Raw genomic sequence first — 24,641 nt, 5'->3', positions numbered from 1 at the left:
GAGCTAGAAACAGCGATTCAGAAATTGTCCTTTTTGCTTAGTTTTCTTTATGATTTTTTTTTTCTATTTTCTATTTGCTTATTCATTTATTTTATACACCCCCGCCCGAAATATCTTGAAAGGCCTTTGAGTAGCATTCTGGCATATTAATGCATTTATTTTTATTGCCGATTTCCCCTGTAATCAGGGCTGGTATATTAGGTCTAGTTACAGGGGAAATCCAGCATCCTGGCTACACAGCTGAGATGTTTGGGTTTCCTAGGACCCAGCAGTTCCTGCTCCCTCCCCTATACTGTCAATATACGATCACTGGGTCCAGAGGTGGAAGCACTATCAGTACTTCCTAGTCTATATATTAATGCATTTATTTTTATTGCTGATTTCCCCTGTAATCAGGGCTGGTATATTAGGTCTAGTTACAGGGGAAATCCGGCATCCTGTCTACACAGCTGAGATGTTTGGGTTTCCTGGGACCCAGCAGTTCTTGCTCCCTTCCTAGACTCAGTCATTACATGATCACTGGGTCCAGAGGTGGAAGCACTGTCAGTACTTCCTAGCCTATATGCACAAGTGCCTGCCCTCCCAGGACTGGATTTCACACAGGTTCCCCTTAAGATCTAAGAAGACCAGGTGATTGATAGAGGAGTTCACGGGAGCCAAGAGTCAGCACTAACTCAATATGGAGGCCGCGCACTTTCTCCAGACGAGAAGCAACCGCGAGTGCCGCGCCAACCAATCTTCTGGTGGACAGCGGGAATTTTGGAAGTCATTTTTGGAAACAAGACATCTGTTTTTCCTTACAGGGACCGTGCTCTGACCAAAGAGAAGAACCCGATACACCAGTCCGCAACTGGAGAAACCTCTGGTTCCTTTGTCTTGGGAAAGCAGGGTCAATATCGACTTGAAGGCTTTGACCTACAATAGGGGGCACTAGAAACCCTGTAGGGGCGACCACCAGAGGGCGCCCCAAGTAGTGCCCCAGGGGGTCTCATTTTTTATAAGTTGGGTTTTATAATGCAAAATAATAGAAAAGGTTTTAGAATTTTATTAACAAAATGATATTTGTAGTTTTACACCAAATACACAAGCTGTAACCCACAGCGGACACGACGACACTCATACTCAGTCATACATCATACACACGTTAAAAAAAAAAAAAATCTGTGTCACAAGCCAGGGGTCTCTATGGATGGGGGAGGGGACGGTTGGGGGGTCTTGCTGTCTCCAGCAGTTGGAAGAGACACAACGATGTATTTCTGCATCCCACTACTGCCCCCGGTGGTGGAACCAACACCAGCGCTCTGACCGCCTGACACCAGCTTCACAATGGGCTGGACCACTGGGGGGCAAGATACAGATGGGGAGGGACCGCTGGAGGACGTGAGGACCTGGAAAGAAAGAGACTAAATAAGCAAAAATTATAAATGGAGATGTGGAAGGAAAACAACAGCGAATGCAGAGAGTAGAAAACAGGGACGGAAAAGAGCAAAGAACAAAGGAGTCAGTGTGAGCAGGAGCGGGGCGACAAAGGGCGGAGGGCCAGCCGCGGTAAGGGGGCCAGAGCGGGCGCGGGGCCAGAGCGGGCGCGGGGCCAGCCCCGGCAAGGGGGCCAGAGCGGGCGCGGGGCCAGAGCGGGCGCGGGGCCAGCCCCGGCAAGGGGGCCAGAGCGGGCGCGGGGCCAGCCCCGGCAAGGGGGCCAGAGCGGGCGCGGGGCCAGCCCCGGCAAGGGGGCCAGAGCGGGCGCGGGGCCAGCCCCGGCAAGGGGGCCAGAGCGGGCGCGGGGCCAGCCCCGGCAAGGGGGCCAGAGCGGGCGCGGGGCCAGCCCCGGCAAGGGGGCCAGAGCGGGCGCGGGGCCAGCCCCGGCAAGGGGGCCAGAGCGGGCGCGGGGCCAGCCCCGGCAAGGGGGCCAGAGCGGGCGCGGGGCCAGCCCCGGCAAGGGGGCCAGAGCGGGCGCGGGGCCAGCCCCGGCAAGGGGGCCAGAGCGGGCGCGGGGCCAGCCACGGCAAGGGGGCCAGAGCAAGCGCGGGGCCAGCCACGGCAAGGGGGCCAGAGCAAGCGCGGGGCCAGCCACGGCAAGGGGGCCAGAGCAAGCGCGGGGCCAGCCACGGCAAGGGGGCCAGAGCAAGCGCGGGGCCAGCCACGGCAAGGGGGCCAGAGCAAGCGCGGGGCCAGCCACGGCAAGGGGGCCAGAGCAAGCGCGGGGCCAGCCACGGCAAGGGGGCCAGAGCAAGCGCGGGGCAAGCCACGGCAAGGGGGCCAGAGCAAGCGCGGGGCAAGCCACGGCAAGGGGGCCAGAGCAAGCGCGGGGCCAGCCACGGCAAGGGGGCCAGAGCAAGCGCGGGGCCAGCCACGGCAAGGGGGCCAGAGCAAGCGCGGGGCCAGCCACGGCAAGGGGGCCAGAGCAAGCGCGGGGCCAGCCACGGCAAGGGGGCCAGAGCAAGCGCGGGGCCAGCCACGGCAAGGGGGCCAGAGCAAGCGCGGGGCCAGCCACGGCAAGGGGGCCAGAGCAAGCGCGGGGCCAGCCACGGCAAGAGGGCCAGAGAGGAAGCAGGGCGAGCCACGGCAAGGGGGCCAGAGAGGAAGCAGGGCGAGCCACGGCAAGGGGGGAAGAGAGTGCAGGGGAGCCACGGCAGGGGGGGGGGGGCGAGAAAGCAGGGTGAGCTACAGCAAGGGGTCCAGAGAGGGTGCAGGGCGAGCCATGGCAAGGGGGCCTGAGCGCAGGGCGAGCCACGGCAGGGGGGGACAGAGGGCGCAGGGTGAGCCACGGCAAGGAAGCAGGAGAGCGCAGGGCAAGCCATGGCAAAGGCGCCAGAGAGGAAGAAGGGCGATCCACGGCAGGAGGGACCAGAGAGGGAGCAGGGCGAGCCACGGCAGGGGGGGCCCAGAGAGGAAGCAGAGCGAGCTACATCAAGGGGGCCAGAGAGGAAGCAGGGCGAGCCACGGCGGGGGGGGGGGGGGGGGGGGGGGGGTTTGTGTCAGAAAGAAAGCAGGGCAAGCTACGGCAAGGGGGCCAGAGAAGGTGCAGGGCGAGCCATGGCAAGGGGGCCAGAGCGCAGGGCGAGACACGGCAAGGGGACCAAAGAAGAAGCAGGGGGAGCCACGGCAAGGGGGCAGAGGGCGAGCTACGGCAGGGGGGGCAGAGGGCGCAGGGCAAGCCACGGCAAAGGCGCTGGAGAGGAAGAGGGGCAAGCCACGGCAGGGGGGGACAGAGAGGAAGCAGGGCGAGCTACAGCAAAGGGGCCAGAGTGCAGGGCGAGCCACGGCAAAGGGGCCAGAGAGGGCGCAGGGCGAGCCACGGCAAGGGAGGGGGCAGAGTGGAGGGCGAGCCACAGTAGGGGGAAGACTGAAGAGTGTGAAATGATGGTTGGAAAAGGTACAGAACGAGGCAGGGCAAGCAATGGGAGGCAAACGAGGCAGATCACACCATGAAGGCGGTCAGAAAAAAAAAAAAGGGTGGGTAGGTGATGCAAATGAAGTGGAGCGTGCAATCGGGAGGGGGGAGAAATAGCAAAGAGGCAGAGCATGCCAAAGTGGGGAGGGATCGAGGTGTAAAAGAGGCAGAGCTTTCCGTAAAAAGAGGATAAAGTAGGCAGGAAGTTCCATGGGGGGGGGGGATGGGCACATCATACCATAGAGAGAGGAGGATGAGGTGTGTAAAATAAAAGGGGAGAGGCTGTGTGCACCATGGTGGATGGTCCGCACGTGTCAGAGGGCGCTATGGTGGTGCTCAGGATGTGGTAATAGAGCAAGAGCGCAACATGGGCACAGAGCGCGACATGGTGGAAGGAGAAGGCAAATGGCAACATGGGGAGGAGTCAGAACGCCATACTGGTGTGTGGTGGAGGGTTAAAAGCAAAGCGCTACAACAGTGAGCTAAGAAATACTGCAGAGCACAAGACTGGAGGTGCAGAGACAATGGAGCAGACAAGCCGAGGGCATAACAGTGACGGTGCGGGCCGAGGAGGCGAGCGGAGAGGGAACAGCAGAGAGAGCTGAAGAAAGTGACTCATAGGGAGGAGAAAATGGCATAACAAGGACTGGGCAAGAGGCACGAGCAGAGAACATGGAGGGGGAGGAAGAAAAGAAGACGCAAGAGCCGAAGAAAATAACACAACCTCAGTACGGAGCGGTGGAGGCACCAAAGGACGTTACCTGGGTCCCGCTGCTCCCGGCTGAGGACACCACGATGTACTTGGTGGGCGGTGGTGACGGCTGGGTGGGAGTTGCAGACCGGGCACTCACTAAGGTCTGCACTGGCAAAGACAAGGATCCAGTCAAGGACCCCGGCATCTTAATAATTCCTGGAGTACGAGGGGACGGCGTGAGGGAGCCGGAGGACGGCTGAGACAGCGTGAGGGTGGGACGAGGCTGAGAGAGGAACATGGGGATGAGAGGAGACACAAAAACACATCATTACAGGTCCGTCCGTGGTTAAGGGTTCCCGGGCCACGTGCTAACCCCAGGGGCCACTACACGTGGCATACTGCTCAGAGGTACCTGCGTCACGGTCAGGGTGGTCCGGTTCACCTGTGGCCCTTGTAATGCGCTCTGAGCTCTGGCTTTCAACACGTGAGAGCAGAGTGTAGGGCCCAGAAAGCCGTAATCGGCCCGGTAAGCATCTGGCACGTCAGGAGGAGAGCGAAGCTTCACCACAACCGGGGCGGTGTGTTTCTACAGGAACACACAAGAGCCGCGGTAATAATGTGCACAGAGCCCCGGTATAGACTATGTGGGGGCCACGTACAGCATGCGGGGGGCCGTATATACTCTGCACATTACCAGCAGGAGGCTCTGCACGTGGTCTGCTCCGATCTTATCGATGTTGGACAACACCTGACCCTCCAGGATGTTGCGCAGCCGCTCGCCTTCTATTTGCAGACGGGGGACAATCAGAGTTTTAATTACCTACAAGAAAAAAAATAACACAATTAAATCAAAAATAGGATTTATATCCCAATCCCCAGAGTAACTAATGTCCAGCAACTCACATCAGCCCCGAGCTCGGCCAGACCGGCAATAGACCCGTATCGTGTGGTCCAGGGAGTGCGGTCATCAACCCAACTCTGAGCGAGAGAGAGCAAAGCATGAGAATATACAGAGGAGGAGAGACGGCACATCCCAACACTCAGGAGGCGGCACTATAGTATATATGTATACTGCTGTACAAAGGGGCAGTATTATAGTAGTTATATTCTTGTACATAGGAGGAGTATTATAGTAGTTATATTCTTGTACATAGGGGGCAGTATTATAGTAGTTATATTCTTGTACATAGGGGGCAGTATTATAGTAGTTATATTCTTGTACATAGGGAGCAGTATTATAGTAGTTATATTCTTGTACATAGGGACAGTATTATAGTAGTTATATTATTGTACATAGGGGCAGTATTATAGTAGTTATATTCTTGTACATAGGAGCAGTATTATAGTAGTTATATTCTTGTACATAGGAGCAGTATTATAGTAGTTATATTCTTGTACATAGGAGCAGTATTATAGTAGTTATATTCTTGTACATAGGGGCAGTATTATAGTAGTTATATTCTTGTACATAGGAGCAGTATTATAGTAGTTATATTCTTGTACATAGGAGCAGTATTATAGTAGTTATATTCTTGTACATAGGAGCAGTATTATAGTAGTTATATTCTTGTACATAGGAGCAGTATTATAGTAGTTATATTCTTGTACATAGGAGCAGTATTATAGTAGTTATATTCTTGTATATAGGAGCAGTATTATAGTAGTAACATACTGTTCAGTAGCTGATATGACCGAGTTCCTCACCTTAGTGAAAGTCTTGGTAATTCGTGACTGGATGTTGTTAGTGGTCGTGCTGAAGTTCTTGCAGATCTGCGCTATAAGTCGGGCTGCAAAGTCTCTTAGCGCCCAGTGATTGTCCACATCTGGCCGCAGACACAGCTGCCGGCTGACGATACAGGTCATCACTGCCGGGATCAGCTCATGCAGCTGCAGTAGAGTTGGTACAGAGGACCGTGTTATAACCTGTACATTATATGACCTGCAGCCCAGGATGCATCATGCTCTATATAAGACCCCCCACACTTACGTATTTCTCCAGGTACAGGGTGGGATTGTCCATCAAAGCCTTGACCATCCTCATAAGGTAGATGAGTAGGGCCAGGTTATTCTGGACCACGTTGACACGAACCTGAGCGGGAGACAGAACGGGGTGGAAAATCTCAACTAATGATAGGAAGACGTGAAGATTAGGGTACAATGAGGCAGAAGACCCCTTAAGAAGGTGGAAGGCTGCTGGACCAGGGTCTTTCGTTCACAGCACAGATGTCCTCCAACCCTGTGAAAAAATGGCTAATACTCACCCCTTCTGATATGAAGGTGCTGAAGCGCGGCAGCATCTGGTACAGGCCAGGGTCGGTGGCGATGCTCTGCAGGGCTTCCTACAGAAGAACCACAGATGAGGGAATGTGAGGAGACGCCGTGGATGACTCCAGGAGAGGACGCCGCCACTCACCGCTCTCTTGGCCTCGCAGGAGCCCACACAAGCCTCGGTGATCTCCTTGTAGTACAGCTGCTGCTCCACGGACAGCTCGTGGATACTGCGCGGCTTCAGCTTCAGAGGAGTGCCCTCCAGGATGGGGTTCTTCTTATCCTTCCCTGGAAAGACCAGAGACACGGGCGGCATGTAAACCACCAGGTGACACCATGGAGGAGGAGGAGCGGGTACACCAGAAGCGTGCTCACCTTTACCGTCCACCGCACCGGACCCCTGGCCTTTCCCCGCGAGTCCTCGGGTTTCCTCTTGTCCTGGTTTCACGGCCTTCAGCGGCTCGGTGGCCTCGATCTTCTGTTGCTCCTTAGGAACTGGAGAAGAAAAAGAAAAAAAGTAATTAAAAAATAAATAAATAAACAGGAGGATATAATGTACGATGAAGGGGGAGACATGTCACCTGGCGGAGGGTTCTCGGGGATGGCCGGCTGCACTCCTTCTATACTCAGCCAGTGAGCTGTGAGGGAAAAACGAAAATCAGGAATTATTCATCTATAACACTGCCCTGACCATTATCTTTACCTCCCCTTCTTCCAAGAGACATGACATTTTAATTTTCCCATCCACACAACCGTACGAGGACGAGATGTAGTTTTCAATGACGCCAATTACTTTTTCACATAATTTAATGAAAAATTAGGAAAAAAATCTAAGTGTGGTGAATTTGTGGAAAAAAGAAAAATCCAGCAAATTGCAGGATTGTTTTCATTGCGTGACATTGTCAGGAAAATATGAATTATTTTCCATTGCTTGAGCCGGCCTACTACTCCTCCCACCATAGGTTTCTGTGGGACCGAATCCTACATACAGCCCCCTCTCTCTCTCTCTCTCTGTGGATTTCCACCCCACCCCTCCTTTCAGGCAGAAGGTCAGCTTTGGAATGTGAGTTTTATTGCCTGCATAAATTAGAGCAGCTGCACCATTTTTCTTATCCTTTGTCAATACCCTTATTGGCCAGCAGGGTAAGGGGGCGCCAGAGAGCTGCAAATTCATGACTAAAAGTTAAATTTTTCTGACAGACACAATACACTGGAAGCTGCGACCCTTCAGGCACGTGCCAACACGGTGACATCAGACCCTACGGATTTCTATTATATCAAGTGGGCAAAAAAAAATACTTCTCCAGCAGGTCGACACTAAAAGCTAAACTCCACACCCACAGATCACGGTGTGGTCACCAGGACAAGATCTGCAGGTCACTCACCTTTCAAGGAGACGTCGAGGGGCACGCGGGGCAGCGGGGTGCTGATGATGTCACACAGGTCCACCTCCTTTTCCTCATAGAAGTGCAGCTCTCGTCCTCCGCCACTGGCGTAACGGAAGGGCAGGAACTCCTTGGCGTGGAATCCATAGATTGGCTGCCGGGAGATGCAGGGGTTAAGTCTGAGACGTACAGGTATAGGAGCAGCTGTGGGGGGACGCGCAGGGACACCAGGGCCTAATGGTGCCCCCCGCTCCTTACTTCCACATTCTTCAGCTTCAGGGCAGCATCGATGTCGCTGGGGTTCAGCTTCTGTCTCTTGCCCACATGCATGAACTTCATCGAATCCTGGAGGAAAGAGAAGAAGTGGGAAAGTGGTAAGGAAGATGGGGGGTGGAGCGCGCCGCCCTCTAGTGGCGGGAGCGGAGAGGAGAGCGCCGCCCTCTAGTGGCGGGAGAGGAGAGCGCCGCCCTCTAGGTGGCGGGAGCGGAGAGGAGAGCGCCGCCTTCTATGTCGCGGGAGCGGAGAGGAGAGCGCCGCCTTCTAGGTGGCGGGAGCGGAGAGGAGAGCGCCGCCCTCTAGTGGCGGGAGAGGAGAGCGCCGCCCTCTAGGTGGCGGGAGCGGAGAGGAGAGCGCCGCCTTCTAGGTGGCGGGAGCGGAGAGGAGAGCGCCGCCTTCTAGGTGGCGGGAGCGGAGAGGAGAGCGCCGCCCTCTAGGTGGCGGGAGCGGAGAGGAGAGCGCCGCCCTCTAGGTGGCGGGAGCGGAGAGGAGAGCGCCGCCCTCTAGGTGGCGGGAGCGGAGAGGAGAGCGCTGCCCTCTAGTGGCGGGAGCGGAGAGGAGAGCGCTGCCCTCTAGGTGGCGGGAGCGGAGAGGAGAGCGCTGCCCTCTAGGTGGCGGGAGCGGAGAGGAGAGCGCTGCCCTCTAGGTGGCGGGAGCGGAGAGGAGAGCGCTGCCCTCTAGGTGGCGGGAGCGGAGAGGAGAGCGCTGCCCTCTAGGTGGCGGGAGCGGAGAGGAGAGCGCTGCCCTCTAGTGGCGGGAGTGGAGAGGAGAGCGCCGCCCTCTAGGTGGCGGGAGCGGAGAGGAGAGCGCTGCCCTCTAGGTGGCGGGAGCGGAGAGCGCCGCCCTCTAGTGGCGGGAGCGGAGAGGAGAGCGCCGCCCTCTAGGTGGCGGGAGCGGAGAGGAGAGCGCTGCCCTCTAGTGGCGGGAGCGGAGAGGAGAGCGCCGCCCTCTAGGTGGCGGGAGCGGAGAGGAGAGCGCTGCCCTCTAGGTGGCGGGAGCGGAGAGGAGAGCGCCTCCCTCTAGTGGCGGGAGCAGAGAGGAGAGCGCCGCCCTCTAGTGGCGGGAGCGGAGAGGAGAGCGCCGCCTTCTAGGTGGCGGGAGCGGAGAGGAGAGCGCCGCCTTCTAGGTGGCGGGAGCGGAGAGGAGAGCGCCGCCTTCTAGGTGGCGGGAGCGGAGAGGAGCGCTGCCCTCTAGTGGCGGGAGCGGAGTGGAGAGCGCCGCCCTCTAGGTGGCGGGAGCGGAGAGGAGAGCGCTGCCCTCTAGTGGCGGGAGCAGAGAGGAGAGCGCCGCCCTCTAGTGGCGGGAGCGGAGAGGAGAGCGCCGCCCTCTAGTGGCGGTGACCTCTGACCTGGAAGACCTCCTTGATCCTGAAGCTGACCTCCTGGGCGAGCAGCTGGCACGTCTCCTCCGATATCTGGGAGACTCCGATGGACTCGGCGATCACTTTCATGGACTCGCTGGGGAGGACGGCGTTCCCAATCTTCTTCCCCTCCGCCATGACAGGAGAGCCTGAGGGAGGCAGGACCACGTCAGCCCCCGTTACCTCAGGGGAACAACATACAACTCAGCTTCTTAAGAGACTGATAGACATGAGGTTTCTACAACACAAGACGTTCTGCAGCAGCTGAGGTGACCAGATACCGTGCAGCTCTGTCCACCATTACCAGCCCGGCGCCATCCCTGGGGGCAGCACATCCCTACAGACCCCCAATACCAGCCGCCCCCGCACTCACCGCCGCTCTCCTGGACGGGCTGCTGCCTAACTACTTCCGGTTCCCAGGTAAACTTCCGGCGGCCTCAATAACATCCTGTCAGGACTGTGCCCACCTCACCGGCCCGGGGCACTACACAGGGGTGAAGACGATAAATAAAAATCATCCCGACATCTGCAGACACGGAGCTGTGGTGATGACCGGCTCAGGAACACACGACTGACGCCATCACCTAGGATAGAGAAGAGGCTAGTGTGTATCTGCCAGGACCTGAGAAGGTCGTCTCCAGATGCTTTACGCATGCGTAATAAAGAAAGCGGGATGATTTTTAACGCATGCGCAAAAAATACATCAACATACCAACAGAACATTCATGTAAAAATGAAATAATAAGAACAGAATTGAAGAAAAAGATTTCAAAAATAATTCAATCAATCAAAATGACTCATATAAAAGAACGGAGGTGGATTGTGGGAGTTGTAGTTCTAAAGCTGATTGGACACGCCCTTCTCCACTGTAATTGGCTAAAGGAATACTATATTGTATGATGGACGGGTGCATGATCCAATCAGGATCCTCCAAATGGGAAACATACCGGTGCAACGATTCTCGCGGCAGAATGGAGGTGGGAGACCGAGAGTGGTGAAGGGGGAACATGGCGGGAGGATGGAGGCCGGGACTGTGTGCGGGGAGCCGAGACTGTGGGGCATACCGGATATAGGGACCGGCATCCCGTGTAACGTGGCGGATATAGGGACGTGCCCCCGACATCCCGTGTAACAGAGCGGATATAGGGACGTGCCCCCGACATCCCGTGTAACAGCGCGGATATAGGGACGTGCCCCCGACATCCCGTGTAACAGAGCGGATATAGGGACGTGTCCCCGACATCCCGTGTAACAGAGCGGATATAGGGACGTGCCCCCGACATCCCGTGTAACAGCGCGGATATAGGGACGTGCCCCCGACATCCCGTGTAACAGAGCGGATATAGGGACGTGCCCCCGACATCCCGTGTAACAGCGGATATAGGGACGTGCCCCCGACATCCCGTGTAACAGAGCGGATATAGGGACGTGTCCCCGACATCCCGTGTAACAGAGCGGATATAGGGACGTGCCCCCGACATCCCGTGTAACAGAGCGGATATAGGGACGTGCCCCCGACATCCCGTGTAACAGAGCGGATATAGGGACGTGCCCCCGACATCCCGTGTAACAGAGCGGATATAGGGACGTGCCCCCGACATCCCGTGTAACAGCGGATATAGGGACGTGCCCCCGACATCCCGTGTAACAGAGCGGATATAGGGACGTGTCCCCGACATCCCGTGTAACAGAGCGGATATAGGGACGTGCCCCCGACATCCCGTGTAACAGAGCGGATATAGGGACGTGCCCCCGACATCCCGTGTAACAGCCCGGATATAGGGACGTGCCCCCGACATCCCGTGTAACAGAGCGGATATAGGGACGTGCCCCCGACATCCCGTGTAACAGAGCGGATATAGGGACGTGCCCCCGACATCCCGTGTAACAGAGCGGATATAGGGACGTGTCCCCGACATCCCGTGTAACAGAGCGGATATAGGGACGTGCCCCCGACATCCCGTGTAACAGAGCGGATATAGGGACGTGCCCCCGACATCCCGTGTAACAGAGCGGATATAGGGACGTGCCCCCGACATCCCGTGTAACAGAGCGGATATAGGGACGTGCCCCCGACATCCCGTGTAACAGAGCGGATATAGGGACGTGCCCCCGACATCCCGTGTAACAGAGCGGATATAGGGACGTGTCCCCGACATCCCGTGTAACACAGCGGATATAGGGACGTGCCCCCGACATCCCGTGTAACAGAGCGGATATAGGGACGTGCCCCCGACATCCCGTGTAACACAGCGGATATAGGGACGTGTCCCCGACATCCCGTGTAACACAGCGGATATAGGGACGTGCCCCCGACATCCCGTGTAACAGAGCGGATATAGGGACGTGTCCCCGACATCCCGTGTAACACAGCGGATATAGGGACGTGCCCCCGACATCCCGTGTAACAGAGCGGATATAGGGACGTGCCCCCGACATCCCGTGTAACACAGCGGATATAGGGACGTGCCCCCGACATCCCGTGTAACAGAGCGGATATAGGGACGTGTCCCCGACATCCCGTGTAACACAGCGGATATAGGGACGTGCCCCCGACATCCCGTGTAACAGAGCGGATATAGGGACGTGCCCCCGACATCCCGTGTAACAGAGCGGATATAGGGACGTGCCCCCGACATCCCGTGTAACAGAGCGGATATAGGGACGTGCCCCCGACATCCCGTGTAACAGAGCGGATATAGGGACGTGCCCCCGACATCCCGTGTAACACAGCGGATATAGGGACGTGCCCCCGACATCCCGTGTAACAGAGCGGATATAGGGACGTGCCCCCGACATCCCGTGTAACAGAGCGGATATAGGGACGTGTCCCCGACATCCCGTGTAACACAGCGGATATAGGGACGTGCCCCCGACATCCCGTGTAACAGAGCGGATATAGGGACGTGCCCCCGACATCCCGTGTAACACAGCGGATATAGGGACGTGCCCCCGACATCCCGTGTAACAGAGCGGATATAGGGACGTGTCCCCGACATCCCGTGTAACACAGCGGATATAGGGACGTGCCCCCGACATCCCGTGTAACACAGCGGATATAGGGACGTGCCCCCGACATCCCGTGTAACAGAGCGGATATAGGGACGTGCCCCCGACATCCCGTGTAACAGAGCGGATATAGGGACGTGCCCCCGACATCCCGTGTAACAGAGCGGATATAGGGACGTGCCCCCGACATCCCGTGTAACAGAGCGGATATAGGGACGTGCCCCCGACATCCCGTGTAACAGAGCGGATATAGGGACGTGCCCCCGACATCCCGTGTAACAGAGCGGATATAGGGACGTGCCCCCGACATCCCGTGTAACAGAGCGGATATAGGGACGTGCCCCCGACATCCCGTGTAACAGAGCGGATATAGGGACGTGCCCCCGACATCCCGTGTAACAGAGCGGATATAGGGACGTGTCCCCGACATCCCGTGTAACACAGCGGATATAGGGACGTGCCCCCGACATCCCGTGTAACACAGCGGATATAGGGACGTGCCCCCGACATCCCGTGTAACAGAGCGGATATAGGGACGTGCCCCCGACATCCCGTGTAACAGAGCGGATATAGGGACGTGCCCCCGACATCCCGTGTAACAGAGCGGATATAAGGACGTGCCCCCGACATCCCGTGTAACACAGCGGATATAGGGACGTGCCCCCGACATCCCGTGTAACAGAGCGGATATAGGGACGTGCCCCCGACATCCCGTGTAACAGAGCGGATATAAGGACGTGCCCCCGACATCCCGTGTAACAGCGCGGATATAGGGACGTGCCCCCGACATCCCGTGTAACAGAGCGGATATAGGGACGTGCCCCCGACATCCCGTGTAACAGAGCGGATATAAGGACGTGCCCCCGACATCCCGTGTAACAGAGCGGATATAGGGACGTGCCCCCGACATCCCATGTAACAGAGCGGATATAGGGACGTGTCCCCGACATCCCGTGTAACAGCCCGGATATAGGGACGTGCCCCCGACATCCCGTGTAACAGAGCGGATATAGGGACGTGCCCCCGACATCCCGTGTAACAGAGCGCATATAGGGACGTGTCCCCGACATCCCGTGTAACAGCCCGGATATAGGGACGTGCCCCCGACATCCCGTGTAACAGAGCGGATATAGGGACGTGCCCCCGACATCCCGTGTAACACAGCGGATATAAGGACGTGTCCCCGACATCCCGTGTAACACAGCGGATATAAGGACGTGCCCCCGACATCCCGTGTAACAGAGCGGATATAGGGACGTGCCCCCGACATCCCGTGTAACAGAGCGGATATAGGGACGTGCCCCCGACATCCCGTGTAACAGAGCGGATATAGGGACGTGCCCCCGACATCCCGTGTAACAGAGCGGATATAGGGACGTGCCCCCGACATCCCGTGTAACAGAGCGGATATAGGGACGTGCCCCCGACATCCCGTGTAACAGAGCGGATATAGGGACGTGCCCCCGACATCCCGTGTAACAGAGCGGATATAGGGACGTGCCCCCGACATCCCGTGTAACACAGCGGATATAGGGACGAGTCCCCGACATCCCGTGTAACAGAGCGGATATAGGGACGTGCCCCCGACATCCCGTGTAACGTGGCGGATATAGGGACGTGCCCCCGACATCCCGTGTAACAGAGCGGATATAGGGACGTGCCCCCGACATCCCGTGTAACAGAGCGGATATAGGGACGTGCCCCCGACATCCCGTGTAACAGCCCGGATATAGGGACGTGCCCCCGACATCCCGTGTAACAGCGGATATAGGGACGTGCCCCCGACATCCCGTGTAACAGACCGGATATAGGGACGTGCCCCCGACATCCCGTGTAACAGACCGGATATAGGGACGTGCCCCCGACATCCCGTGTAACACAGCGGATATAGGGACGTGTCCCCGGCATCCCGTGTAACAGAGCGGATATAGGGACGTGTCCCCGACATCCCGTGTAACAGAGCGGATATAGGGACGTGCCCCCGACATCCCGTGTAACGTGGCGGATATAGGGACGTGCCCCCGACATCCCGTGTAACAGAGCGGATATAGGGACGTGCCCCCGACATCCCGTGTAACAGAGCGGATATAGGGACGTGCCCCCGACATCCCGTGTAACAGAGCGGATATAGGAACGTGCCCCCGACATCCCGTGTAACAGAGCGGATATAGGGATGTGCCCCCGACATCCCATGTAACAGAGCGGATATAGGGACGTGCCCCCGACATCCCATGTAACAGAGCGGATATAGGGACGTGCCCCCGACATCCCGTGTAACAGAGCGGATATAGGGACGTGCCCCCGACATCCCGTGTAACAGAGCGGATATAGGGACGTGCCCCCGACATCCCGTGTAACAGAGCGGATATAGGGACGTGCCCCCGACATCCCGTGTAACAGCCCGGATATAGGGACGTGTCCCCGACATCCCGTGTAACAGCGCGGATATAGGGACGTGCCCCCGACATCCCGTGTAACAGCGCGGATATAGGGACGTGCCCCCGACATCCCGTGTAACAGAGCGGATATAGGGACGTGCCCCCGACATCCCGTGTAACTGATCGGATATAGGGACGTGCCCCCGACATCCCGTGTAACAGAGCGGATATAAGGACGTGCCCCCGACATCCCGTGTAACAGAGCGGATATAGGGACGTGTCCCCGACATCCCGTGTAACAGAGCGGATATAGGGACGTGTCCCCGACATCCCGTGTAACAGAGCGGATATAGGGACGTGCCCCCGACATCTCGTGTAACAGAGCGGATATAGGGACGTGTCCCCGACATCCCGTGTAACAGAGCGGATATAGGGACGTGCCCCCGACATCCCGTGTAACAGAGCGGATATAGGGACGTGCCCCCGACATCCCGTGTAACAGAGCGGATATAGGGACGTGTCCCCGACATCCCGTGTAACAGAGCGGATATAGAGACGTGCCCCCGACATCCCGTGTAACACAGCGGATATAGGGACGTGCCCCCGACATCCCGTGTAACAGACCGGATATAGGGACGTGCCCCCGACATCCCGTGTAACAGAGCGGATATAGGGACGTGTCCCCGACATCCCGTGTAACAGACCGGATATAGGGACGTGCCCCCGACATCCCGTGTAACAGCGGATATAGAGACGTGCCCCCGACATCCCGTGTAACAGAGCGGATATAGGGACGTGTCCCCGACATCCCGTGTAACACAGCGGATATAGGGACGTGTCCCCGACATCCCGTGTAACAGAGCGGATATAGGGACGTGCCCCCGACATCCCGTGTAACAGAGCGGATATAGGGACGTGCCCCCGACATCCCGTGTAACGTGGCGGATATAGGGACGTGCCCCCGACATCCCGTGTAACAGAGCGGATATAGGGACGTGCCCCCGACATCCCGTGTAACAGAGCGGATATAGGGACGTGCCCCCGACATCCCGTGTAACAGAGCGGATATAGGGACGTGCCCCCGACATCCCGTGTAACAGAGCGGATATAGGGACGTGCCCCCGACATCCCGTGTAACAGAGCGGATATAGGGACGTGCCCCCGACATCCCGTGTAACAGAGCGGATATAGGGACGTGCCCCCGACATCCCGTGTAACACAGCGGATATAGGGACGAGTCCCCGACATCCCGTGTAACAGAGCGGATATAGGGACGTGCCCCCGACATCCCGTGTAACGTGGCGGATATAGGGACGTGCCCCCGACATCCCGTGTAACAGAGCGGATATAGGGACGTGCCCCCGACATCCCGTGTAACAGAGCGGATATAGGGACGTGCCCCCGACATCCCGTGTAACAGAGCGGATATAGGGACGTGCCCCCGACATCCCGTGTAACAGAGCGGATATAGGGACGTGCCCCCGACATCCCGTGTAACAGCCCGGATATAGGGACGTGCCCCCGACATCCCGTGTAACAGCGGATATAGGGACGTGCCCCCGACATCCCGTGTAACAGACCGGATATAGGGACGTGCCCCCGACATCCCGTGTAACAGACCGGATATAGGGACGTGCCCCCGACATCCCGTGTAACACAGCGGATATAGGGACGTGTCCCCGGCATCCCGTGTAACAGAGCGGATATAGGGACGTGTCCCCGACATCCCGTGTAACAGAGCGGATATAGGGACGTGCCCCCGACATCCCGTGTAACGTGGCGGATATAGGGACGTGCCCCCGACATCCCGTGTAACAGAGCGGATATAGGGACGTGCCCCCGACATCCCGTGTAACAGAGCGGATATAGGGACGTGCCCCCGACATCCCGTGTAACAGAGCGGATATAGGAACGTGCCCCCGACATCCCGTGTAACAGAGCGGATATAGGGACGTGCCCCCGACATCCCGTGTAACAGAGCGGATATAGGGACGTGCCCCCGACATCCCGTGTAACAGAGCGGATATAGGGACGTGCCCCCGACATCCCGTGTAACAGCCCGGATATAGGGACGTGCCCCCGACATCCCGTGTAACAGCGCGGATATAGGGACGTGCCCCCGACATCCCGTGTAACAGCGCGGATATAGGGACGTGCCCCCGACATCCCGTGTAACAGAGCGGATATAGGGACGTGCCCCCGACATCCCGTGTAACTGATCGGATATAGGGACGTGCCCCCGACATCCCGTGTAACAGAGCGGATATAAGGACATGCCCCCGACATCCCGTGTAACAGAGCGGATATAGGGACGTGTCCCCGACATCCCGTGTAACAGAGCGGATATAGGGACGTGTCCCCGACATCCCGTGTAACAGAGCGGATATAGGGACGTGCCCCCGACATCTCGTGTAACAGAGCGGATATAGGGACGTGCCCCCGACATCCCGTGTAACAGAGCGGATATAGGGACGTGCCCCCGACATCCCGTGTAACAGAGCGGATATAGGGACGTGCCCCCGACATCCCGTGTAACAGACCGGATATAGGGACGTGCCCGCGACATCCCGTGTAACAGCCCGGATATAGGGACGTGCCCCCGACATCCCGTGTAGCAGAGCGGATATAGGGACGTGCCCCCGACATCCCGTGTAACAGCGGATATAGGGACGTGCCCCCGACATCCCGTGTAACAGCGGATATAGGGACGTGCCCCCGACATCCCGTGTAACACAGCGGATATAGGGACGTGTCCCCGACATCCCGTGTAACAGAGCGGATATAGGGACGTGCCCCCGACATCCCGTGTAACAGAGCGGATATAGGGACGTGCCCCCGACATCCCGTGTAACAGAGCGGATATAGGGACGTGCCCCCGACATCCCGTGTAACAGAGCGGATATAGGGACGTGTCCCCGACATCCCGTGTAACAGAGCGGATATAGGGACGTGCCCCCGACATCCCGTGTAACAGACCGGATATAGGGACGTGTCCCCGACATCCCGTGTAACAGAGCGGATATAGGGACGTGCCCCCGACATCCCGTGTAACAGACCGGATATAGGGACGTGTCCCCGACATCCCGTGTAACAGAGCGGATATAGGGACGTGCCCCCGACATCCCGTGTAACAGAGCGGATATAGGGACGTGCCCCCGACATCCCGTGTAACAGAGCGGATATAGGGACGTGCCCCCGACATCCCGTGTAACAGAGCGGATATAGGGACGTGTCCCCGACATCCCGTGTAACAGAGCGGATATAGAGACGTGCCCCCGACATCCCGTGTAACACAGCGGATATAGGGACGTGTCCCCGACATCCCGTGTAACAGACCGGATATAGGGACGTGCCCCCGACATCCCGTGTAACAGAGCGGATATAGGGACGTGCCCCCGACATCCCGTGTAACAGAGCGGATATAGGGACGTGTCCCCGACATCCCGTGTAACAGAGCGGATATAGGGACGTGCCCCCGACATCCCGTGTAACAGAGCGGATATAGGGACGTGTCCCCGACATCCCGTGTAACAGACCGGATATAGGGACGTGCCCCCGACATCCCGTGTAACAGAGCGGATATAGGGACGTGCCCCCGACATCCCGTGTAACAGAGCGGATATAGGGACGTGTCCCCGACATCCCGTGTAACAGAGCGGATATAGAGACGTGTCCCCGACATCCCGTGTAACAGAGCGGATATAGGGACGTGCCCCCGACATCCCGTGTAACACAGCGGATATAAGGACGTGTCCCCGACATCCCGTGTAACAGACCGGATATAGGGACGTGCCCCCGACATCCCGTGTAACAGAGCGGATATAGGGACGTGCCCCCGACATCCCGTGTAACAGACCGGATATAGGGACGTGCCCCCGACATCCCGTGTAACAGCGGATATAGAGACGTGCCCCCGACATCCCGTGTAACAGAGCGGATATAGGGACGTGCCCCCGACATCCCGTGTAACAGAGCGGATATAGGGACGTGCCCCCGACATCCTGTGTAACAGAGCGGATATAGGGACGTGCCCCCGACATCCCGTGTAACAGAGCGGATATAGGGACGTGCCCCCCGACATCCCGTGTAACAGATCGGATATAGGGACGTGCCCCCGACATCCCGTGTAACAGAGCGGATATAGGGACGTGCCCCCGACATCCCGTGTAACAGAGCGGATATAGGGACGTGCCCCCGACATCCCGTGTAACAGCCCGGATATAGGGACGTGCCCCCGACATCCCGTGTAACAGCCCGGATATAGGGACGTGCCCCCGACATCCCGTGTAACAGAGCGGATATAGGGACGTGCCCCCGACATCCCGTGTAACAGAGCGGATATAGGGACGTGCCCCCGACATCCCGTGTAACAGAGCGGATATAGGGACGTGCCCCCGACATCCCGTGTAACAGAGCGGATATAGGGACGTGTCCCCGACATCCCGTGTAACAGCGCGGATATAGGGACGTGCCCCCGACATCCCGTGTAACACAGCGGATATAGGGACGTGCCCCCGACATCCCGTGTAACAGCCCGGATATAGGGACGTGCCCCCGACATCCCGTGTAACAGCCCGGATATAGGGACGTGCCCCCGACATCCCGTGTAACAGATCGGATATAGGGACGTGCCCCCGACATCCCGTGTAACAGATCGGATATAGGGACGTGCCCCCGACATCCCGTGTAACAGAGCGGATATAGGGACGTGCCCCCGGCATCCCGTGTAACAGACCGGATATAGGGACGTGCCCCCGACATCCCATGTAACACAGCGGATATAGGGACGTGTCCCCGACATCCCGTGTAACAGAGCGGATATAGGGACGTGCCCCCGACATCCCGTGTAACAGACCGGATATAGGGACACTGCGCCCAACAACTCGCTTATGTATAACTATAGGATTAGTAATGGATAGTTGTCTTATAGACACCTCTCCATTACTAAGCCGTGGGCTTGATGTCACCTGACAATACAAAGGTGACATCAACCCCACAAATATTAACCACATCTACAGGGCAAGTGGGAAGAGCCGGGCAAAGCGCTAGAATTAACTAATTAATTAGAATTAAAATAACTATTAACTAATAGATGCGCCTTTTCTGGGTGGCTGCGGGCTGCTATTTTTAGGCTGAGGGGAGGCAATATCAATGGCCCCTTACCAGCCTGAGAATACCAGCCCCCAGCTATTTTAGCAGGCTGGTTGTTAAAAAAGGGCTGGGGGGGTGGGGGGGTGGGGGGGGGTTACCCCCAGCTTAGGGTTGCAGCCCAGTTATCAGTTTTGACTGGCTGGTTATCAAAAAAAGGGGAAACCCACACCTTTTTTAAAAAAATTATTTATTTAGAGAGCATGCATCGGCTGATGAGTACTCCCATCAGCCGCGCCTACTCTCGCTGTTATTAGCGGCAGCAGGCGTCGGCTGATGGGAGCAGTAGTCCAGTCACCCGACGCCAGTGACTGGAGGTAAACTTTACACCTCCGATCACAGCTGCTGGCTCACACTGTCATGGGAACCGCGGCTGTCTGACCGGCGGTAATGATTTTAATGCTGATCAGAAGCCGTGTTTTCTGCGCTGTCATGCACATGTCCTGGTGAAGACCGTGTCCGTGCCTGAACAGTAGGTGTTCGGTATAGACACCAAATTTTACTGTTCGGGTTCGCCCATCTCTATACGTGACCTCTCCTCAATCCTCCCTCTCTGCAGACCTTCCATCTATCCTTCTCTGCAGTACGTTTCCTTTCCTTCCTCTCTTTAGTACATGTCCTCTCTCCTCCCTTTCTGCTGTACGTGACCTCTCCTCTCTCCTCCCTTTCTGCTGTACGTGACCTCTCCTTCCTCTCTGCTATACATCACCTCTCCTATATCCTTCCTCTCCGCAGGACGTGTCCTCTCCTCCCTCTCTGCAGTATGTGACTTCTTGTCTTACCTGGAGCAGCCAGTGCCAGGCAGCAGCTGCCAAGGCAAACAGGATCATGGGGTGCATTAAAAGAGGTCTGGATACACATGATGAGAGCATTATACTGCCTCTGTACAAATCCCTAGTTAGACCGCACATGGAGTACTGTGTCCAGTTTTGGGCACCGGTGCTCAGGAAGGATATAATGGAACTAGAGAGAGTACAAAGGAGGGCAACAAAGTTAATAAAGGGGATGGGAGAACTACAATACCCAGATAGATTAGCGAAATTAGGATTATTTAGTCTAGAAAAAAGACGACTGAGGGGCGATCTAATAACCATGTATAAGTATATAAGGGGACAATACAAATATCTCGCTGAGGATCTGTTTATACCAAGGAAGGTGACGGGCACAAGGGGGCATTCTTTGCGTCTGGAGGAGAGAAGGTTTTTCCACCAACATAGAAGAGGATTCTTTACTGTTAGGGCAGTGAGAATCTGGAATTGCTTGCCTGAGGAGGTGGTGATGGCGAACTCAGTCGAGGGGTTCAAGAGAGGCCTGGATGTCTTCCTGGAGCAGAACAATATTGTATCATACAATTATTAGGTTCTGTAGAAGGATATAGATCTGGGGATTTATTATGATGGAATATAGGAATATAGGCTGAACTGGATGGACAAATGTCTTTTTTCGGCCTTACTAACTATGTTGTCTTACCTCTCTCTCTGTAGTATGTGTTCTCTCTCCTCCCTCTCTGTGACCTCTCCTCTCTCCTCCCTCTCTTCAGTAATTGACCTCTCCTCTCTCTTCGCAGTACGTGACCTTTTTTCTCTCCTCCCTCTCTGCAGTTTGTGACCTCTCTCCGCAGTATGTGTGACCTTTTCTTTCCTCTCTCTCGCCTCATGTAATCTTTCCTCTTTCCTCCCTCTCTGCAGTATGTGACATTTCCGCGCTCTGCAGTGCGTGACCTCTCCTCCCTCTTTCCAGTACATAACCTTTCCTCTCTCCGCAATGTGTGACCTCTCCTCCCTCTTTGCAGTACATGACCTCTTCTTTATCCTCCCTCTCTGCAGTACGAGACGTCTCCTCTCTCCTCCCTCTCTGCTGTATGTGACCTCTCCTTCCTCTGCAGCATGTGACCTCTCCTCCTTCTCTACTGTATGTGACCTCTCCTCCCTCTCTGAAGTAAGTGACCTTTCCCCTCTCCTCCGCAGTATGTGACCTCTCCACTCGCCTCCTTTGCAGTATGTGACCTTTCCTCTCTCCTTTCTATCTACAGTATGTGACCTCTTCTCTTTCCTCCCTCTCTGCGTACGTGACCTTTCCTCTCCCATCGCTCTCTCTGGAGTACTAGACCTTTCTTCGCTCCTCTCTCTGCAGTACTTTACCTTTGCTTTCTTTCCCACTCTGCAGTATGTAATCTCCCCTCTCTCTGCAGTGTGTGACCTTTCCTCTCTCCTCCCTCTGCAGTGTGTGACCTTTCCGCTCTTCCCTCTCTGCAGTATGTGACCTCTCCTCTCTCTCTGCAGTATGTGACCTCTATTCTCCCCCTACGCAGTATTTGACCTTTCCTCTCTCCTTCCTCTTTGCAGTTCGTGACCTCTCCTCTTTCCCCAGTATGTAACCTCTCCTCTCTCTGCAGTGCGTGACCTTTCCTCTCTTCCCTCCGCAGTATGTGACCTCTCCTCTCTCCTCCATCTCTGCAGTATGTGACCTCTCTTCCCCCTCTGCAGTATTTGACCTTTCCTCTCTCCTTCCTCTTTGCAGTTCGTGACCTCTCCTCTCTCTCGCTAGTATGTAACTTCTCCTCTCCCCGCAGTGCGTGACCTTTCCTCTCTTCCCTCTGCAGTATGTGACCTCTCCTCCCTATCTGCAGTATGTGACCTCTCTCCTCCCCCTCCTTAGTTTTTGACCTTTCCTCTCTCCCCCCTCTTTGCAATTCTTGACCTCTCCTCTCTCCTCTCTCTCCGCAGTATGTGACGTCTCCTCTCTCCTCCCACCACATAGCTGGCTCCCCTCACTCTGTGCACATCCTGTTGGAAGGTTACTGCAGGGACGTGGGTGTTGATCGCTTCCAGGCCGATGGCTCCGTCACCCTGGTCCGTGGCCCCCTGACTGTATTGGTGGACACCGCCGGCCCCTGGTCTCGAGACTTCATCCTGGACGCTCTGAGGAGCTACGGGGTGTCCCCTGAGGACGTGACGCACGTGATTTGCACTCATGGACATTCTGATCACGTGGGCAACCTGAACCTGTTCCCCAACGCTGAGATCCTGGTGTCTTATGATCTGTGGCGTGACGGCTCCTACGTGTCCCACAACTTCCGGGGTGGAGAACCCTACTTCTTACCTGGAGGAGAAGGTCTGAAGGTTGTGCCCACCCCGGGGCATACAGGGAGCGACATCACCCTCCTAGTCCCGGGGACAACGCTCGGCACGGTGGCAGTTGCTGGGGACGTGTTTGAAAGAGAAGGTGATGAAGACACCTGGAGGGAACTCAGCGAAAACCCAGAAGTACAGGAGAAAAGTCGGAGGAACCTTCTGGGGTTGGCCGACGTCATTGTGCCCGGACATGGACCTCCGTTCAGGGTCATCCGTGCTGGACAAGAACCTGTGACATCATGAAGTCTGGTCAACAAGAAGGATCAGAAAGTGGAGGATATTGCAGGACCTACTAATACCAGATTAAAGGGATTTTACTGTAAGGAGCAACCTTGACCGGTCAGTCCTCAAAGTTGCATAAACACATTTGTGGTGGTTAGAGCCCTTCTTAATAATTCAAAGCCATGTTTCAGTTTACACGATAATACGATTTTTGGATTGTCATCCAGCTTTCCCAGATTCCTGAATTGTCGATCTGCCCAGTCAGAATCCAGCCATTATGCCTGTAGCCAGTGACATCATTGAGGGTGACCTCATTGCCATTAGCCAGCAACATGATCAAGGGTGACCTTATCAGCAGAAGCCAGTGAACCTCATCAAGGGCGTCCTCCCTCCTCATCTCCAAGAGCCATTGACCTCATTGAGTGTGATCTCAACGCCAGGAGCCAGTTACTTCATTGAGTCTGATCTCATCACCAGGAGCCAGTGACCTCGTTGAGGGTGATCTCATCACCAGAGACAGCAGCTTCATTGAGTGTGAGCTCAACGCGAGGAGCCAGGACCTTACTGAGGGTGATCTCATCACCAGGAGCCAGTGACCTCATCCAGTGTGACCTTATCAGCAGGAGCGAGTGAACCTCATCATGGGCATCCTCATTCATCATCTCCAAGAGCCATTGATATTATCAAGGGTGACCTCATCAACAAAAGCCAGGGACATCACCACCAAGAGCAAGTTACCTCACTGAGAGTGACCTCATTATCGGGAGAGAGTGACCACATTGAGAGTGACATCATTGAGAGTGACTTCATCGCTAAGAGCCAGTGATGTCATCCAGTTTGACCTCATGAGCTGGAGCCAGTGAACTTCATCAAGGGCGTCCTCATTCCTCATCTCCAAGAGCCAGTGACATAGTCGAGGGTGATCTCATTTCCAGGAGCAAGTGATTTCACCAAGAGCTTGTTGCCTCATTGAGGGTGACCTCATCTCCAGGAGCCAGTGACTTCCTCACTAGGAGCCAGTGATGTCATTGAGGGTGACCTCATCACCAGGAGCCAGTGACCTCATCACCAGGAGCCAGTGACGTTATTGATGTTAACCTCATCACCAGGAGTCAGTGATATCATCCAAGATGACCTCATCAAAAGCCAGTTTCCTCATTGCTAGGCGCCAGTGAGAGCCTTGATGGTGCTAAGTTAATACTTGGTTATCAGATCTACCTCCAAGTTGGCTGCCATCGTTGTATGGAGGAGTGGGTCCTTCTATACTTTATTGCTGTGGTACTGTAGTGAATTGTTTGTTTTCATTTCTTCATTATTTTATTTTCTGTTTTTGGTGAAATATTAATATCTGTGTAATTAAAGTGACTTGTTATGCA

General features: G+C 56.2%; 2 protein-coding genes across 5 annotated transcripts; one reads left to right on the top strand and one right to left on the bottom strand.

The window, feature by feature from the left end:
* Positions 1–1,030: 1,030 nt before the first annotated feature.
* On the bottom strand, positions 1,031–10,492 carry TAF6 (TATA-box binding protein associated factor 6). Of its 3 annotated transcripts, XM_077261726.1 has the most exons (16): positions 10,322–10,492; positions 9,748–9,958; positions 9,363–9,523; positions 7,997–8,083; positions 7,739–7,892; positions 6,935–6,991; positions 6,729–6,848; positions 6,499–6,641; positions 6,347–6,424; positions 6,073–6,174; positions 5,790–5,972; positions 4,989–5,063; positions 4,780–4,905; positions 4,498–4,671; positions 4,153–4,368; positions 1,031–1,388 (listed from the first exon to the last, which is right to left on the bottom strand). In XM_077261726.1, exons 3-16 carry the CDS (start codon positions 9,510–9,512, stop codon positions 1,167–1,169), a joined length of 1,887 nt encoding a protein of 628 aa, XP_077117841.1. In that variant the 5' UTR covers positions 9,513–9,523; positions 9,748–9,958; positions 10,322–10,492; the 3' UTR covers positions 1,031–1,166. The 3 variants fall into 3 exon arrangements, with proteins under 3 accessions (XP_077117841.1, XP_077117840.1, XP_077117842.1); XM_077261725.1 differs by lacking the exon at positions 10,322–10,492 and having other exon boundaries at positions 9,748–10,035; XM_077261727.1 differs by lacking the exon at positions 10,322–10,492 and having other exon boundaries at positions 9,656–9,756.
* On the top strand, positions 10,237–24,641 carry MBLAC1 (metallo-beta-lactamase domain containing 1). Of its 2 annotated transcripts, none has more exons than XM_077261729.1 (2): positions 10,237–10,351; positions 22,636–24,641. In XM_077261729.1, the coding sequence occupies exons 1-2, from the start codon at positions 10,271–10,273 to the stop codon at positions 23,284–23,286; spliced, it is 732 nt and encodes a 243-aa protein (XP_077117844.1). In that variant the 5' UTR covers positions 10,237–10,270; the 3' UTR covers positions 23,287–24,641. The 2 variants fall into 2 exon arrangements, with proteins under 2 accessions (XP_077117844.1, XP_077117843.1); XM_077261728.1 differs by lacking the exon at positions 10,237–10,351 and adding an exon at positions 21,626–21,847.

Source organism: Ranitomeya variabilis, chromosome 5, assembly GCF_051348905.1.
Source record: "Ranitomeya variabilis isolate aRanVar5 chromosome 5, aRanVar5.hap1, whole genome shotgun sequence".
NCBI classification, from domain to species: domain Eukaryota; kingdom Metazoa; phylum Chordata; class Amphibia; order Anura; family Dendrobatidae; genus Ranitomeya; species Ranitomeya variabilis.
This window is presented reverse-complemented; position numbering and strand designations above follow the sequence as displayed.

What these genes read in the sequence shown, in the direction of transcription:
- TAF6 (XM_077261726.1), bottom strand. Translation starts at nt 9,512, where the DNA reads ATGGCGGAGGGGAAGAAGATTGGGAACGCCGTCCTCCCCAGCGAGTCC. An exon ending in TTACCAAGACTTTCACTAAG is followed by an intron (nt 5,064 to 5,789) that starts GTGAGGAACTCG and finishes TCTCTCGCTCAG; the next exon opens with AGTTGGGTTGATGACCGCAC. An exon ending in CCGGGAGCAGCGGGACCCAG is followed by an intron (nt 1,389 to 4,152) that starts GTAACGTCCTTT and finishes CTTTCTTTCCAG; the next exon opens with GTCCTCACGTCCTCCAGCGG.
- MBLAC1 (XM_077261728.1), top strand. Translation starts at nt 21,674, where the DNA reads ATGTGTGACCTCTCCTCCCTCTTTGCAGTACATGACCTCTTCTTTATC. An exon ending in ACCTCTCCTCCCTCTCTGAA is followed by an intron (nt 21,848 to 22,635) that starts GTAAGTGACCTT and finishes CTCTCTCCGCAG; the next exon opens with TATGTGACGTCTCCTCTCTC.